This window comes from Drosophila hydei, unplaced genomic scaffold, assembly GCF_003285905.1.
Source record: "Drosophila hydei strain 15085-1641.00,03,60 unplaced genomic scaffold, DhydRS2 tig00008114-arrow-pilon, whole genome shotgun sequence".
NCBI lineage: Eukaryota > Metazoa > Arthropoda > Insecta > Diptera > Drosophilidae > Drosophila > Drosophila hydei.
Window position 1 is genome coordinate 8223566 of NW_022045827.1, and position 18104 is coordinate 8241669.

An 18104-nucleotide genomic window follows, 5' to 3' on the forward strand; every position below is an offset into this window, starting at 1 on the left:
ATTTCTGCATAAAAAATTAAATTATCAATAAGTATATACATATATATAGAAGTATATTGATTATAATCGATTATTATGTAAATGAAAGTGAAAAAACAGTTAAATCAATACTGAAAGTAAATTTTGACAAATTAATAAATAAATCGATCAAATATATCGATCTATATTGATGCAATTTATTATGTCGCAAATGAAAAGCATTTTGTAAGCTCTTTAGTCTCTAGTCTCTAGTCTAGGGTATCTGTCAAGTCGAATACCCTGCAATTAGAGCGCTTTTAATTGTAGCTATTCTGATAGCTGGCGTTAAGGCGCGATAAGCTTAGCCACTACTGTGTCGCTGTCTGTGTATTGGTGTGTGTCTGTGTGCGCACCTAATTAATTATTATTATTTTACATTATTTCTGGCATTTTCAACTAATGCTGCGGTCAATTTATGTAAACCCCATTAGTTGGAAATAAAATAATGCAAATTATGATTGAAAATTACTATTAAAGGGGCAGCGGCTGTTTATCTTAAACGAGTGTACATGCCACATGCAACACAATACGCATACGCAGTGTGGCGTGTGGTGTGTGGCATGTGGCATGTGGCATGTGGCAAGTGGTTGCATTTTAATGCAAACCCAAACTAAATACACACATCGCGCGTTGTTTGCCTGTGTTTGTAAATAATGCTGCTTATTTCTTTATTTTGGTGCTAATGCAACGCTCATTTAGCACACGCAGCTCGCACTCCCGTCCACTGCTGCCTCGCACTCTTTGTGTTCGGCACGCGTAATTAGCCTTAATGAAAAGCTGTCCGAGATTTATGGCCGCACAGTTTTGCCTCGTTTTGTTTATGGACATTTTCACTCTCGCGGCTTTGCGTATCGCGTGTCGCGCCTCGGTCGAGCCTCAAATTGGAAACAGTTGACTCCTGATCTTTGCCAAAATGTCAAATTTGTTTGACAGGCGAATGTTTAGGCAGCGGAAAATTAAATTAAATTTTAAGCTATCGCATTAAAGGTAGCAGCTAATATGGCCCGAGGGGTAGCTTGTGGTTTGTACTCGATTGGCTAAATAATTAACTGAGAAATATTTTCGACGATATGAGGCGGGTACGAGAGGCTTAACAGAATCAAAATAGATATATTTAGCGGTGGGTAGAAGTGTGAATATTTTATGTAATCTATATATTAATTTCTTAATTATAATTTAGCACTTATTTTATATAGATGCGAGCGACAGCTGCGAGGGTAGATAAAGTTGAAAACTCTTAATGTACTTAAGCTGTTATTGCCATTTCATTTTGCTTAAGGCAACTTTACCTTGATGTCTTGACTCACGCGACTTGTTCTGCGCATTTATGATTAAGTCTTATAGATTGTTGTTTTTAATTAAAGTTTGACCAAGGTGTGTGAAGGTTATAGAAGTTCATGAGAAGCGATGTGAATGGGGCTTAAGCCAGCTAAAATGCTGTTGGCTTCAGAAGTCAGACAGTCACAGAGGATCATTAGGTTCTCCCCTAAAATGTATGTAAGTATTAGAGATAAACTTGGAAAACCCTTAATTCACAATGCAGTTGAAACCTTTTGTCTTTCCATAAATCAGGAATAAATAGAATCTTGTTTGTTGTTCTTGAAAACCCAAGCCATTTGTCTTTCTTTCTATGATGGAACATCACATGTTCTTTTAAGACTTCCATATGCCAGAATATTAAATTCAATTCTTCATCTCACACTTCAGGCATATTTAAGCCGATTAATCAAACATTATATCTATGCAAAAGGCGAAACCCCTTTCTGTGCTTTTAAATATATAATGGCCAATGTTTCTTGCCCATCTATCATTGCTGGTTATCTTTAACAATCGAATATCAATATAATTGATATCTAATATTAATCAATCTAATGGCACTTTACTATTTGCATATCGGTCTATAGTAAATACTGAGATATTGTTTAAGATTGATTCCATATATTGGAAAACTATGGAATTGATATGAAATGCCAAATGAATAATAGAATATCATAATGATTTATATAAATAACTTCTGTTTATATTATAGAACAGGTCAATATAGACAGATAGATATATATATAAATAAAATAAGTATATTTATACATATTTCTAGTTATATTAGAGCCGAATCAAAGCATAATTTTAATAAAGTTAATATTGAAACTACAATTGTTTTGAATTCTTTAGTTTTAGAAAGTTCTGCTATAACTTAAACCGATATATTTTAATATATGTTCAATCTTAGCTAAGTACAAAATTGTAGTTAAAGAATCGAATCAAATCTTTTTATTTTCAATTTTCAATTTCCAATTTAGTTTTCTTGCCTTTGTCGCGTAACTTTTGCTATTTAATAACCTCATTTATTCCAGTTTCCAATTGAACTATTTTCTATTAGTGTTCTTGTCTTTAATAATACTATCTCGAGTTTCCAATCGATACGTGCCGAATGGTCTATTTGTATTGTTGTGCTGCTTGACTGCTCCGAAAACTATGCTAAACTTTTCGCACTTGCCACCCGAACCCTAAAATGCTTTATAAATAGAACATTTTTGCAACAATGAAAACAGATAAAGGCAAAGGCAGCGAGGGGAGGGTACACTGATGGGACTGGTGCTATTATGGATTGTGAAAACTCGCGTGCAAAAAACCATCAATTGTTTTGTCAATATTTTCACAATTTGCCTACTTATATATCGACAGGTATTATCTGGCAGTCGGCACTCTGTTAAGGCCGGGAGGGCTGGAGTTGGGTCAGCAAACTGAAAGGCAAAATTAAGTGCGATAGGAGCTGACTTCGTAGTGGGTATATGAAATTAAAAATGCAAAGCACCCAACCCAACCCCGAAGGCGAAGTGAAACAAAAGTTTTCCAATTGAAGGCGCCCCTGAACGCCAAGTGGGGGCGAAGTGCGGCTGCGAGGCTCGATTTGACGTTGATGGAGGTTCCTCAAAATGGGTAGCCAGCAAAACTTCGTGCTGGAGGTGCCCGAGGACCTGTTCTTTTTTTTGGGTGTCATTGAACTTAATGTTGTTTTGCTTCGTTTTTTTTGTGTGGAATGTGGACAGAAGGACATTGAGATGCCCATACCAGGAGAGAGAGTGCTTTCTATATATTTTTATTTTTTTTATTTATTTGTGTACTTTATGCCGCCGATATCGCTGTAGAGAGTCCAGGGCGTTTGGTGTTTGGATTGTTGACACAATGCGCTGGGCGGGGCCGGCTCGTTTGTAGCCTGATGAATTTGTACGCGTAAAGCGGGCAACGAGTGTCCGGGAAATAACAACAACACGAACAAGGGAATTTACATGATTGCCGCGCTGCTGCGTTGTTGAAATATTCAAGGCAACAGCTCGAACAACAAAGTAGGCGAAAGCTGCCCGCAAATTACTCAACACTTTTGCATTTTAATAAACCCAAAAAGCGTTTCCGAATCCTTTTTTTTTTTGCTGTGCTTGTTGCGGTGGGCGTGGCGCACAGTCAGCCTCTGTCAGTGTCGATGGAGGTGTGTCTGTGTGTGTGCGTGTGTACGCTGGCTTAAATATTTGATTTCGCAGCGCTTGTTTGAGTTGTTGTGCTTAAGGTCAAAGGTAATTGCAGACTCGAGTGTTGTTGTTGTTGCTGCTGCTGGCAATCTGCCTGTCCCGCTCTGGCAAGAACATGCACAGTGCTTGTCAAAGTGTGCAGCTGCCTCAAATTTTGTACAATAGCCAAACACTAACACACGCACAACCAGACACACACACACATACAAAAATGTATTTTGACATACAAGTAAATATAATTTGGTTTCGCCTAAAAGCCTCACTAACAATAAATACATGAGAGCAACAACAATGACAAGCTAAAGCAATTAGTTTAATGTAATTCTCGCTCTTTCACTCACACTCACACACAGTCTCTCTCTCTCGCTCACTCTCGCTCTGTCTCTGTCTCTCTCTCACTTGTACGTTTAGACGCTTTAGCGCTTTGAGCGCTCAATGCGAGATGAAGCGCCAGCAAAAGTTTTATGTACCACAAATGAAATTATAGTCATACACACACACACACAAACACACACACACTCGACACTCGACACTCGTACACACATTGACACTCACACAGTGGCAGGCCACAGGCTGTCGCTGCAATTTGCGCGTCGACAAAAAACGTTTGCTCCTAAAAGCATGCCACACAATTTTTGCCGCCCTCGCTGCCGTCGCTGCTGTTGCTTATCTTTTGAAGCTCACCTGCCTCACTTTTAAGCATTTTAACTTGGCTGGCAGCAGCCTCGTCGTCGTCTTCTTCGTCGGCATCGGCAACGCTGTCATGCACATTAACCAAATAGCTGGCGCCTTGATTTGATTATCATGTTTTTTGCCAGTGCCAAGCTCCATGCTTCAAGATTGCCGTTTGACAAGCAACTTCCTTGCTGCTGTTGCTACAACAGCAGCAGCAAGAGCAACAGCAGCAACAACAACAGCTGATTTGGCAGTCAGTTGTGCGGCATCTGCCGCAGGCTGAATAAGTTTGATTACGTCCCGGAAAGGGTATTTATTTTACTTTTCCTTCTTTTCCTTTCTGGACCCATAACAATAAGCATATTCTACATAATGTTCAAGCAGCGCATTACTGTTATGGCTAAAGAGTTGTTTGTATATGTGACCATGAAGAACATGTGCATTAATATATGTCTGAGGTGTCTTTTATGGGCCTACATAATGTGACCAGAGAGAAAAATTCAACAGTTTTATAGGATTTTATTGCATTTAAGTGACCATGGAGGATAATAATATTAGAGATTACAAATATGTTTAGCAGAAATCGTTTCGACATACCTTCAACAGGTAATTGAACTATTAATCAGTGTTTCATAAGATAAAATGGAATACTTTAGCATATTATGTATAAGTTTTTAGTAGATAGAGAATGCTTGACAGTTAAATTCAATATTTCATACGATTATATAGCATAAAAAGACTATGATGGATAATAGTTTTAGATTTTACATTTATCTTTTGACACAATTGAAGAGTTTAGTACAAGCTGGAGATACGATTCAAGCTGAGCAAATATATAATATCTAAAACTAGGCACGCATAAGAGAATCCAAAGGTAACTTCTAGTTAAAATCCAGTTCAGCAGCTAGACTATAAGTATTAATTGTAAAGTAACCATGCGGGACAAATATGATTAAAAGTTAGTATTATCTATGCAATGATAGCCAGAGAGCATATTGCCACAATTTACAGCTAACAAGAGCTGGGTCATTAGATTAGACCATGGAGCACAGTCTAATGGCTGTTAGTATAACATCAGAGAGCGAGTCTAAGAGGCTCAATGTATAAAATACATTGTCCGACAAGAGACAAATCCCATTTTTATCTTGTGCACTTAAAGCCAACATAAACTAGCCAAGGAGGACAGCTTGCTTAGTGCTATGCGTAATGGCACATAAAGTGAGAGTGAAAACTTGACTTGATCTTTGCAAAGAGTATTCACGAATTTCTTAGCTTCATTCTGTGCGTTTTACAGTCGGCAAACATATTTTTATTTATTTTTTTCGACTGGGACGTCTTTTGATTTATGGCGCTGCCCCGAAAGCGTTTGTTGGGAGCGAGCGAGCCGCCATTTTGTTCTGTTTTGTGTCGCATGCATGATTCATGCGACTCTCGCTTTGGCCCTGCTACCGCTGCTGCTGCTGCTGTTGTTGTTGTTGGTTCACTAGAAGTGGAAGTCACTTCAAATCTGTATGTTGCCGCTGTGATTTCCATCCACATCCCCCCACCCCACCTGTGGGTGCGTGGGTATATCTGCAAATTGGTTGCAATAAATTTTTGCCCGTTTGCCATAAAACACTTAAAACGATTTGTGCGAATAAAAAAAAGGAAAACAGAAAAACAGAAAACAGAAAAATGAAATGAAAATAGCGCTGAAGGAACCGTTGTGCAAAAAGGAAAAGCTGAAACGACTGGCAATTTTCATTCGATTTTCCCTTCGCGCTTATGTAAGCCATAACAATTTTCCAATCATTTCCACGCGTTTCGCATGCAAAACAAAATGTTTAATTACTTCCGCAGCGGGCAGACATTTGCCTTGACGTACGAAGCTCAATTTGTGAATGTTCCGTTTGCGGACAATACGGAAAATGTGCAAAAGTGGAAAATGGAAAATGAAAAGGAAAACTGCCAAAAATAAATGCACACAAATTCAATTTATATTTACCAAAGTGCGCACCAACAACAATAACAAAAAAACAAATGACTTCCTTTCGAATATGTGTGTGTATGCGTGTGTGTGTGTGTGTGTGTGTGTGTGTGTGTGTGTGTGTGTGTGTGTGTGTGAAAAGCACACATTAACACACCCACACACATGGTCAAGCTGTGTGGCTTGTGGACTGACTAAAAGTTTGCTTACGTTTTCATTTTGTGTCTTTGGCTGGAATTGGTTATGGCTTGGCCGAAAGAAATTATAAATGAATTAGTTGGAAAGTCACGTATGTGTGTGTGCATAGTGTGTGCGAGTGGGTGAGTGTGAGTGTCTCTTAGTATCCGACTCTATCAGCCATTATCTGCTTCTCCCTGGGCTCTTGTGCTGGCTTGTCGTAAGCGGATTAAGTGTTTTCGAGAGCAAAACTTAAAGCATTTGCCATGAATGATTCACGAGCGAGCAGCGCATACTGAATGAGTGAATTTACTGAACATTTATCGTCAGCTGTCATCGGTGCACAGTTCCGTTTTAGGAACTTCGCCTCAACCGGATGCCTATTTAAAGTTCAAGCACAATACAGCTTCAGCTTCAGCTACGGTCCGGGGTCAAAAGTTGTTCGCTCAGCTAATTGAAAACTGAAAACTGAAGACTGTGAACTGACAACGTTTGTGCGCCAAATTAGCGAGAAAACAATTTTGAATAAACGAAATGCGAAAAGACAAAAAAACCCATACAATGCGCCAAGGCAGCCCGAAAATAGGCTAACAAAGCGTAAGCCAAAATCTGTGCAAAGGCAGCAGCCAGAGCTGACCCTAACGAGCTGGCTATTCAGCTGGACAGAGAATGGGCATGAATTGATTTGAATATAGCCGAAGCACAACTATTTTTACAAATTCAAAAATATATTCTTCTTTCTAAATAGAAAGCTTGAAATATGAAACAAGCCCTCAAAATATATTTCCATAAATTTTGCTCAACTCTGATGTATGTCAAAGGGAGAAAAGGAGGAGAGTGCGAGCGAGCTCAAAGCTGAATCGAATCACGCTTGCCAGTAGCAAATCTCTCTTGCAGTTGTTTTCTTTATCTTTGCGAAAATGTAGGAAAAAAGCTAAGAAACCAAAAATATAAGAATGGAATTGGATTTGATTGAAAGCAAAGATGACAACGGAAACAAAGGCAATAACAAATGAAACTCTGTTGAAGACTTTAAGAGAAAAAAAATTGACTTTCCTTGAATTTTCCACGTTATGCAACAAAGATAATCAACAGAAATTTTCATAAATATTAAGCATTGGCATATTTTGTAACAAAACTTTCCTCATTGAGACTCTTAAAGAAGAAGAAACGAAATAAATTTGCATTTATTTTAATAGCATTTTTATAGAATTTTGTTTAGCAAATCTGAAGCAAAGAAATATAATTACTTTTAGGCATTGGGAGACCACAAGCTGCTGCTGGGCAAATAGCTGCTTAAATTAAAGCTGACTTGAGCTTGAGCAGTTTGTAGAGAAAAGTTGAGTAAAGCTTAAAGAGCAAGCCTAAGCTATAGACGCAAATATTGCGCTAGATTTTTGGTTGCTTAACTAAAACATGTAGAAAAAGTAAATTTTGGTGACTTTGTTTTGAGTGTAAGATAAACCAGTCTTAGAATTAGGCTCAGAAAGTCTCAGAAGAAAGCCTAACAAAAGAAGTTAGCTAAACCCCTGCTCTAATGTCAAAATATTAAAAGCTCTTTAATAAGATGTTCAAGTATTCAGAACGGGGCAGGGCCAGCAGTTGCTGCTGATAGGCAATCTCTGTTAGAGTGCATTAAGTAGAACAAATATGTACTACTGCAGCTACTTGGCAATTTGATAACTCCACTCTAAACGTTTGTTTGTCTCCATCTCTTTTGCAGTCGGACATTAGCGGAATTTTAATCAAGCTGCAGCAGTGAAGCCCACAGAATGCAGCTGGTGCAGGTGAAACGAGCCGCAGTTGCAGCGGCGGTCTAATTGAGGCCAGGACCAGGACCACGCTCAAATGGCGTCATTTGTATGCGAAGCAAACTCAACAGCAACAGCAACAACAACAATTGCGAGAACCACAAAAGCTGAAAACGAAACAAATTCAACAAAGGAAATGCAGCGCAGCGGCTAAAGCCAGCCAAAAACAAACAAAAAAAAAAACAGAAACTAACTAAAACAAGCTAAACCAAATCAACGTAGGGGAAACAAGAGGCAACAAGGGCAAAAAAAGGGCAACAGAATGATGAGCGCAGGCGGCACCTACATATCGACGGCCAGCGTGGAGGTGCCACAGGCTCTGCAGGATGGCGAGAAGTTTATCAAATGGGACGACGTAAGTATTGCAAAAGTTCATTTCGTTTATTCAATCAGACGCTTTAGTAGTCGTTGCTGTGCTCCTGGATCCAGGAGGTGTAGGCACCTGTGTAGGTGTAGACAGATGGATACTTGGTGCTGGCACACGGAGTGTAGCCCCAGGAGACAATGCCAACCAGTTGGTAGGAGCCATCGGCCTTCTTGTTAACCAATGGGCCGCCGCTGTCGCCGTTGCAGGCGCCATCGGTGGTGCCGGCGGTGTAGGTGCAAATGTTGCTATCGGCCAGTTTGTTGCCACGTGGCAGCTGAGCCAAGCACTCGTTGTAGCCAATGATATCCACATCCAATTTCTGCAGCTTGTCGGGCAGCGAGCCAGAGTTGTCGCGTCCCCAGCCGAAGAGCACGCCATCGGTGTTGGCGGTGAACTGGTTGGTGGCCAGCGAGATGGTCGACACAGGTGCGCTGCCATCGCGTGTCAATGCGTTAATATCGAAAGGCTTCTCCAGGAAGATCAGACCCAGATCGTAGGGACCGACACCGCCGTCGTACTTCTCGTGCACCGTCTGGCGGGAGCTGCTGGCCTGACGCACCTGCGTCTGGGAGTTGTCCGAGCGGCTGTGAGCGCCAGCAACCACCTGGAAGTTGGCGTAGGTCATGCAGTGGGCGGCGGTAAGGACAACACGATCGCTGATCAGAGAGCCGGCGCAGTAGTGGGCGTTCTTGGTCGTCTGCAGGGACACAATGAAGGGTGCCTCACCAGCCCTGGCCTCGTTGCCATTGATGATGCGACCCTCGGGGAATCCGGGCCAGCCAATAATGTTGGCCTTTGCCGAGGCCACGGCCAATGCAATGAGCACCACAAAAAGTTTCATGTTAACAGCTGTTGACTACGCAGTTTACTGTTTGTTATTGGTAGCCGGAGCATTCTCTTTTATAGCCCCAACCAGTGGCGCCTTATCAGTTAGTCGAGCTTATCGTATATAGATTTAGCTATCAATGGCAACTGGTCTTTATGGAAGTCGTTCAATTGACGCGCTGCAGATTTACAATCCTTACTTTGTGCTGCCGCATTTCGCAAATGACCGTGTCCCGATTAAGCTAAGTATACCAGACAGCCCACTTTAGATCAACATCAATGGAAACTTTGCAATCGATCGAATCATCAGATAAGTGGTTCGGCGGAGGAGCCAAGTCTATGCGAAAATAAATAAGGTGGCAAGTGGCTCGTAAATCTCGAATACAGTTTACATTCCCGACCACCATATATTTTAGTTAATCTCTATAAACAAAACAAAGTAGGTTTTTTGCAAGATCATTCGTCTGATTGGCCGCGGGTCGTAAAGCATAGGAGCGTGTGGGAAGTTCCCCAACGATGTGATCATCGACTTTTGCAGGCAACTGACAGGGAGTTCAAATTATCTCTCGTATAATCATATCATTTCGAAATTCTTCGCTACACATGTGGTGTAAAGCGGCTGTCGCAGCCAACTTAACAAGGCCAAGTTCGTTTTTCGGTGTTGCCAGATTGTTTGTTGAAGCTTACTAGGTTTGAGATTAAGCATTACATATTACTATATATATTTGTTGTTCATTTACAAAGTAAAGTGTTAATTGGCTTTTCAACCTCCTGAAGACTGGGCATATGATTGATGATATTGAATATGATCCACAAATGCATGGCAAGTGGGGAAAATTGTATGTTCTTCAGTTTGGAACCACAAGCTATAACCTGAGTATGTTGCAAATGAAAGTGAATATATTTTAGAATTTTAGAGTTGTGCAGATTGATGAATTTGAAATACGATTTTGAGATTAAATCTATGTGACCGTATTATTTAATTGGTAACGCCCGTCAATATTGCCAGACTGCTTAATGTAGAAGCTTAGCCAACTTATCAACATACTTATAACATGATAGGTAAATTGGTGTTGCCAGATGGTTTTATAATTTTAAATTAATAAGTTAATCAGACGATTGTTTCGACTCGACTCAGCTAAAGGCAACATGAAGAAATATATAAATTTGTTGGCAGTAAAATAGTTTAACTAATCATTTGATCAAGATCCACTATACTTTATGGAATCATGGGTATCTTTTGAGCTACGTTACACATCTCATCACAAAATGCCATGCCAATAAACTAATCAATATAAATTAATTAGTAATAAAAATTTCAACGACAATTATCAAAAAATGCCACATCAAGCTGTCAAATCGAATAAAGATAGGTAGTTTAGTTTGTACAAATCAAACCGATTTCACTTTTATTGATAACAACTACAATTTAGTTTAGAATGTAGTAGGCGCTCTGGATCTTGGCAATCCAGTCGATGTAGGAGGAGACACGCGTGTAGACTGAGGCCAAGCCGCAGGGAATGTAGCCCCAGGAGACAATGCCAATGAGCTCAGAGGCAGCATCGTCGTGCTCGACGACCAGGGGGCCGCCGGAGTCGCCATTGCATGCAGATTTGCTCTGCTGCAGCGAATCGGAGCAAATGTTGCTTGCAGCTAGGGAGGAATTCGCGGGCATTAAATACAGACACTCATCGTAGTTGATAATGTTGGTGGTGATGGTCTGCAGAGTTGAAGTCGAAGGGCTCGCTCACGTGCAAGACGGCGATATCATAGGGGCCAACACCACCTCCGAACTGTTCGTGGATGCGACCAAAGTCAATCTGGCGGTGTTGGGTACGTTCGTCGACCTCGGTACGCTCGTGCAGACCGGCGATGACGCTCATGCCGACTGGGTTGGAGATGCAGTGGGCAGCTGTGACGATCCATTCCTTGTTGACAATGGTGCCGCCGCAGATGTGCGAATGATTGTTGAAGTTGTTGGACAGGGACACAATGTAAGGCGCCTGATGGGGCTCAGCGTCGGTGCCATTTATAACGAATCCAGTGGCAAAGCTAGGAATCACCTTGACCAGAGAATCGCTCAGCTTGCCAGCCTGAGCGCTGGCAGCCAGAAGGGCGAAGAGCGTAACGGCGACTACTTTCATTTCGGTTGATTGCCTTGAAGTTACGAGCTCAAATGATATAACCGCTGATGCGGTGTAATCTTTTATAGGTGTATTAACCCGGAAGAAGAAGCATTAGAAGAGTTATTATGGGCAGATTAGCAGATGGATTTACAATGCTGATTGCCCTTAAAGCGACAATCATAGTTTGCGAGTTCAGTTTTCCCAGCTTTTGAAATTCTGGCTAATCATCCAAATCTGATCTTCTATGGGCAAAAGCCAATTGATAAGAAATAAAAAGGTTTAACACTTGTAGTAGATGAATCGAAATCTATAACGATGAATCGAAAGACTGCTCGATAGAATCGTTCATTACACTCATTCATAAAGTAAAAGCATATGGTATTAAGTATATTGAAGCAATCTCCGTCTTTTTGTCCGACCGACCATCTATAGTCATGACACGTTCGTCACTAAGGGGAAGGCAATCGAAAAATGTTACAGCTGCTAGAGACTGGAAGTGACTTGTTTTGAGTTTTTAATATTCCCATATTGAACGTATTGAAAGCAGAAATAATACTGAAACATTTATGATAAATTATTTTTAGTTATATATAGAAACATTTGGGAATTTCAATATCCACAGAGTAAAGAATTTTCAATTTAAATTTATTCTTCACAATTTCATAATTTACTTATTTATTCAAGAGGTAAATTCATCTTTTCATAAAATTAATAGGCAAAAGCAGAAATATTTATGAGTCATAAATATTTAAAGCTGATTACCTTTAATTGAAGTCCACGCAAATTGGTCCCATAAATTTACTTATGAATGATCGTAGTTCAGAGAGCTTTAAAAAAGTTTCTACAACTTTGGCAATATTAGTAATATGAATTGCCTAATCATAGAGATAAGTTAACTAAAGCTTCTTAGTCGTGCTTTTGTTTGCTGAATACTGTAGGGATTAAGAGTAACAGGGTATATTCGTTCTAGTGCAAATGCACTTTCAACTTGCTCAAACTTGGCCTCTAGCTTAAAGAACACACTTTAAATACAATGTGGTCTCCAAGTAGAGCCAAAAATCTAATGACTAACGACTTGATTTCCCTTTTAAGTTAGTTTGCTTATCCGAATAATGCAATTTTCGTGCCTCTTCAACTGTTTTATGTATATTGCCCAGTTAGTTAAACTCGCTTTCAGTAATATTTCTAGTCTTTAGCTAATCTATTGCAGACAAAGCATGCAGTAAACTTTAACACAAATCATATAAAGATTGACTAATCCAAGCCAATAATCGGAGATTGTAAATTTCCTTAGATTAAAGAAAAATTATCAGATCACATGATCTATTAAAAGTGCATTATATAGTCAAATCATGAAACTGAACCTGACTAGAGTCAAGTAAATTGTTTATTACAATTTATGCACAACAAACAAACAAATTAGTTCAGAATATAGAAAGCACTCTGGATCTTGGCAATCCAGTCGACGTAGGCAGAGACACGAGTGTAGACCGAGGGCATGTTAGCCAGGCCGCAGGGAATGTAGCCCCAGGAGACAACGCCGATCAGCTCAGAGGCAGCATCGGCGTGCTCGACGACCAGGGGGCCGCCGGAGTCACCATTGCAAGCAGATTTGCTCTCCTGCAGGGAGTCGGAGCACAGATTGGTGGAAGCCAATGGGGCATCTTCGGGTAGAACTTCCTTGCACTGTTCGTAGTTGACAATCTCGGTGGTGATTGTCAACAGAGTCTTGGCGGGTGTGAATATATATGACTTGGGCTGGCCCCAACCGTACAGATGGGTCTCACCCTCGTGGATTTCCTCGCGGCTGGGCAGGGTAGCTGGACTGACGAACTCGTTGAATTCGAAGGGCTCGCTGACGTGCAACACAGCAATGTCGAAGGGTCCGACGCCGCCGCTGTACTGCTCGTGGACGCGACCAAAGTCAATCTGGCGATGCTGCGTGCGCTCATCGACCTCGGCGCGGATGTGGAGGCCAGCGATGGCGCTCATGCCAACGGGGTTGGAGATGCAATGGGCGGCTGTGACGATCCATTCCTTGTTGATGATGGTTCCTCCGCAGATGTGCGAGTGCTTGTTGAAGTTGGTGCCCAGGGAGACGATGTAAGGTGCGGAATGGGGATCGGCTTCAGTACCGTTGATCACGAATCCGGTGGGAAAACTCGGAATAACCTTGACCAAGGCGTCGGTCAGCTTGCCGGCCTGGGCGCTGGCAGCCACTAGAGCAAGAAGGGTAAATGCAAGTACTTTCATTCTGGTTGAAGCAATGGGCCCTGAATGATGAAATCGGCAATACTCCCAGACTTTTTATAGGCGCCATGGCTCGCTTTGGCAATAAGTGTTATCGTGCGATTAGAAGATAGATTTATGAAAAATGATTTCACTTTCAGCTAATAATAAGCATTTATGACTTGATTTTTTTCCCAATAAGCGAAAATTACGCTAATCCAATGCCAGCTGATAATGATAACGAAGCTTGTTAAGCCCGGCGACCCTAAAGTTCCTACATGTTTTACATTTACAGCTCTAATAATTGCCATATTTTTAGCTTGCGTAACGTGTGTTGTAAGGCGTTGACAAGCCACGCGTGCCAGGTGGCCCGGAGCCTAGAGTCCCCTAGCGCAAAAGGGCGCTAAAAATATATGAATACATACATGTATATATATATATATAGAGGCATTGGGGTTGTAAGTCTAAAAAGGGATGCGCGTCCTTGGCGGGCATACATAAAAGAGTGGACATTGTCCAGCCTGTTCGGCCTGCGGCAGATGGCGGCCATTTTACGGGCTTAGCCAATTAAAAGCAAATTTTACGCCGCTGCGGGCTTTGGACTTTGTGCAACCGCACACACGCACACCGAACTGTGTACACATTAAAAACAACAAGCGGGAAAAGCCCAATGGCGGAAAAAAAACACGCAGCATGTGCCAAACACGTAGATGCCACTTTAAAGTCCAGTTAAACAATGATAATAAAATTCCGACCAGACACAAAGAATCCTCTAATTAGCGCCTGGCTTAAATGCGTCGGCCATTGTGCAATTTTCGAGCAAATCTTTACAAGCTCTTTGCAATTAAATTAATCTATTAAGCGCCATGCCTCAGACTGAAGTAATCAGCTTGACATCAGCATCCAATTAGATTTCTCATTATTGTCTGACTTGATTTAGAAGCTAAACGCAAATAAACCTTTTCTGATCTCAGAAGCTGTGGAGTTGCTGACGTTATGAAGCGCGAAGGGCAAGAGTTCCGAATGCTCTTGTAACAAATTACGTTTGATTAGTTGCTCTTATAGTTGCCATATATAATCAGGAATGTCAGTTTTGTTATGACATCTGAAGTAGTCATTGAAAACAGATTTTAAAACAGCCCATCAAGTGCCAAGGTGTTAAGTGCAAGGGAAATTCTCTCTACTCACAATGCGCTTTGTCATGGTTCACATCGACAAGAGAGTCTCCCATATTGATAGCTAACTCAACTAGCCGCTGCTCGGAGTATCGAACACGTTGCCATCGCTAATCGAATACGCTATCGCACTATCTTACCTCAAAAACAGTAATCGCTCTTGTTATACTCGTCGCGTATCGTAAAGCTCCAGTGGACGACTAGGTTTATATATATAGACTGAAGAGCTTCCGGGACCAGTTCACATTCACCGCTATACGAAACGCTATGTTTGCGTTAAAAATTCTGATTGCTTTGCTGCCGCTTTTGGCGCTGGCCAAAGCCAATGCCATTGGGCAGCAGCCTCAGCTTGAACACCTGCTGTCGGAGCACTTTGAGGAATTGGCCAGGGCGCAGAAAGTTGCGCCCCATTTGGTGGAGCGCGTAATGCAGAAAATTAAAGATGATCAAACAGTGGAAATGTCATCGCGCATTATAGGCGGCTACGATGTGCAGGGCGTGGATAATGCGCCTTATCTCGTCTCACTGAGCCTTACCCCGCTCATCTACAGTCATCAGTGTGCAGGCTCCATTATTGGCAAGCGCTGGGTGCTCACCACTGCACATTGCGCCGAGGAGCTGCGCAGCTTCAATGGTGACATCGTCGGCACTCCCATCTATGCGGGTCTCTCCAATCGGTCCAACGTAAGCGACGCTCAGGTGCGCTACGTGGACTTTGCTGCGACGCATCGCTCATTCAGCGGCGTAGCCGGCAGCGACAACATCGCCCTGCTGCACGTCTCCAAGTCATTTGTCTACTCGAGTCGTGTCCAGCAAATTTCTCTGCCAGATCTCGACGAGGACTACAGCAACAAGACGACCGCTCTCTATGGCTGGGGTCTAACCAATGCTGATGGTGATGAATATTCGAAGAAGCTGCAGTATGGATTTGCTCCACTGCTAAATAGCGTACAATGCGCGAAGCTGTTGCCGGCAGATGCGCCGCTCTCGAAGAGTCAGGTGTGTGCCCAGGTGAAAGCGTGCTTTGGAGACGGCGGCAGTCCCTTGGTTTACTGGCCCATCGATGGACCCGCCGAGCTTGTGGGACTGGGCTCCTGGACCTACATACCCTGCGGCTACGCTGATCGGCCGACTGTCTACACCTCTGTGCCCGCCTATGTGAATTGGATCTACCAAGTGATTAGCGCCTATTACCAGCTGAACTGAGTGTCAGCTAGCACAGTCCTTAAGCTAAATTCGTATAGCTTTGATCTTTGCGTAACACATTTATCGCCCATTAAAGCAAACAACAACTATCTAATCTCTATAATACTTAGATATAGGTAATGCTCTATCAGTGTTGCCGATGGTCGATAAGCTCCGTTTAGATTGTTCGATGTGTTAGATCGCACATGCCTAATTCTAGCCGTGTAACTGCTTTGAGTTCAGGGTCAAATTGCAATGGATTTTCAGCTGAATTTTCTATGTTTTTTGTACATCAATCTTAATTTGAGGTAAGCTGTGCGTCGGGCCAGCAACGGCGACCGCTGCAGCTGCTAGGGGCTGGGTTCAGTCGAGTGCACCACTTGGCGTATGCGTAATAAGTGCCTGGCAAAACTTTAAACCAACAGCAGCAACTCGAGCAGCTAGTTTGAAGTGCTCAACAAACTTGCACAGGTGACAGCCGTGGAGGCTGTCTACATTTTTATGACAACATTTGCATGTAGTTTGAAGTTGCAGCTGCCGAAGGTTCTACATATACCCTATACATATTAAATATGCAGTGGAGTGTATTAGCTCGTGATTAAGCTTGAGACAGAGACTGACATTTGACTTTGAACTTTCTGAGAGATCTAACAGAAGCCAATGCCTAGGCAACTTCCGATGATATAGCTGTCTTTACAGGGTATTAAGAAGTCAGGCATTGCAGAAAAGCATACTCACTCAATAGTTTAACTTTGGCAAAAGAACTGAGCGCAAAGGGGTAATAGAAATCCCCATACGCAAAGATAGCTTGCAGCGGCAGCTGGATAATCCCAAATAACATTTGCATAGTCCCCGAAGCAGTTGACGCTCTGCGTATGGGCAACTGGAACACGCAGTTGGCGGCTTTATTGGCAGGCCCCTAAGCATGATTGACAACACAATATGCATAGATGTAGATGTATCTGTGGATGTAGATATATCTGTATATGTATCTGTATCACTATATCTGTGTTCAACTGCTACTGAGGCACATCTGTGCACAGAATTATCCCTTTTTGTGCAGGCGCCTAACCAACAAAACCAACTGCTCCTTCGTTGTCGCCCTCTGCGTGGTTGTGTGTGGCATAGACAGCCCTGTGTCACAGAGCACAGACAGGCTGTTACATCAATTGAATTATGCATGTAATCGTTCTGAGCCCAAACAAGCTAACAGAAGGAGAGAGAGCGAGATTGATTCTGTCTTCAGTCACAAGTTTTGAATTTGCCATTTCTCACTCAATTTGCAGAGACATTTGACAATTCACTGGGCTGTTTAGCCGATTGCCAGTGTTGGTTAACACTCAACTGTGCACATTGACTGGAAATTAACGATCGGGTCGATGGCGGGGCAGCTCAATTAGTTAAAAGTAATTCGACAAACGGGGCAAACAATACAAAATGCTCGTTCTCGAGTATCGAAATATTCGGTTTATGCGGGGTTAACTTGTAGTCCAATTAGCGCAACGCAACCCTTTTCAGTGGCAGCCCAAAAATCTGCAGAAAATATGCGCTTAATTGAATATAAATGCGGCGGAAGGGGATGTGTTGGGGTCGCTGGTCCCACCGAAGGAAATGAACCGAGCCATATTCGAGTCCCGAATGACCCCAAATGCCCCCAGAGCAAAAATTTGAACTGCAAGTTAATGTTTTCAATATCAATTATTAGTAGAGAGTAGGTTGTTAGGGCGGGCAGAATTCCCCAAAGCGAAATTGGGGCCACTTTGCCACCTTGCGAGTTCATTAAACCGACCTCAACAAAGGATAATGAACTACCGAACAGCTGCGAATTCAATTTGCTCATTAAGACTATTTCAATGGTCATCAATTCTCGACCAAAAATAACACTTATTCCCTTATATTAATGGTCATATTTCAAGGGTCAACGTTGAGTGCATGACAAAAATAATTATACAAATAAAGATACAGTCGAAAAGACTTGAATTTGAGTAAAGTAACTTTTTGGTCTTTTATTTAACTAAATTTGCTT

At 42.0% G+C, this 18104-nt stretch overlaps 3 protein-coding genes across 7 annotated transcripts in view; 2 read left to right on the plus strand and 1 right to left on the minus strand.

Annotated features, from left to right (window-relative positions):
* LOC111596118 (1-phosphatidylinositol 4,5-bisphosphate phosphodiesterase classes I and II) overlaps window positions 1-18104 on the plus strand; it is a 68660-nt gene that overhangs the window by 12128 nt on the left and 38428 nt on the right. For all 5 annotated transcript variants that reach the window (XM_023310184.2, XM_023310183.2, XM_023310187.2 and 2 more), the window contains exon 2: window positions 8084-8526. In XM_023310184.2, the coding sequence (XP_023165952.2) occupies window positions 8434-8526 (93 nt within the window). In that variant the 5' untranslated portion in view covers window positions 8084-8433. The remainder of the gene's footprint in view (window positions 1-8083; window positions 8527-18104) is intronic.
* On the minus strand, window positions 8532-13775 carry LOC111596123 (transmembrane protease serine 9). The gene is made up of 4 exons (XM_030224524.1): window positions 12913-13775; window positions 11115-11520; window positions 10865-11083; window positions 8532-9394 (listed from the first exon to the last, which is right to left on the minus strand). The coding sequence occupies exons 1-4, from the start codon at window positions 13740-13742 to the stop codon at window positions 8570-8572; spliced, it is 2280 nt and encodes a 759-aa protein (XP_030080384.1). The 5' UTR covers window positions 13743-13775; the 3' UTR covers window positions 8532-8569.
* Window positions 15123-16188, plus strand: LOC111596122 (lectizyme). The gene has a single exon (XM_023310191.2). It carries the CDS (start codon window positions 15161-15163, stop codon window positions 16097-16099), a length of 939 nt encoding a protein of 312 aa, XP_023165959.1. The 5' UTR covers window positions 15123-15160; the 3' UTR covers window positions 16100-16188.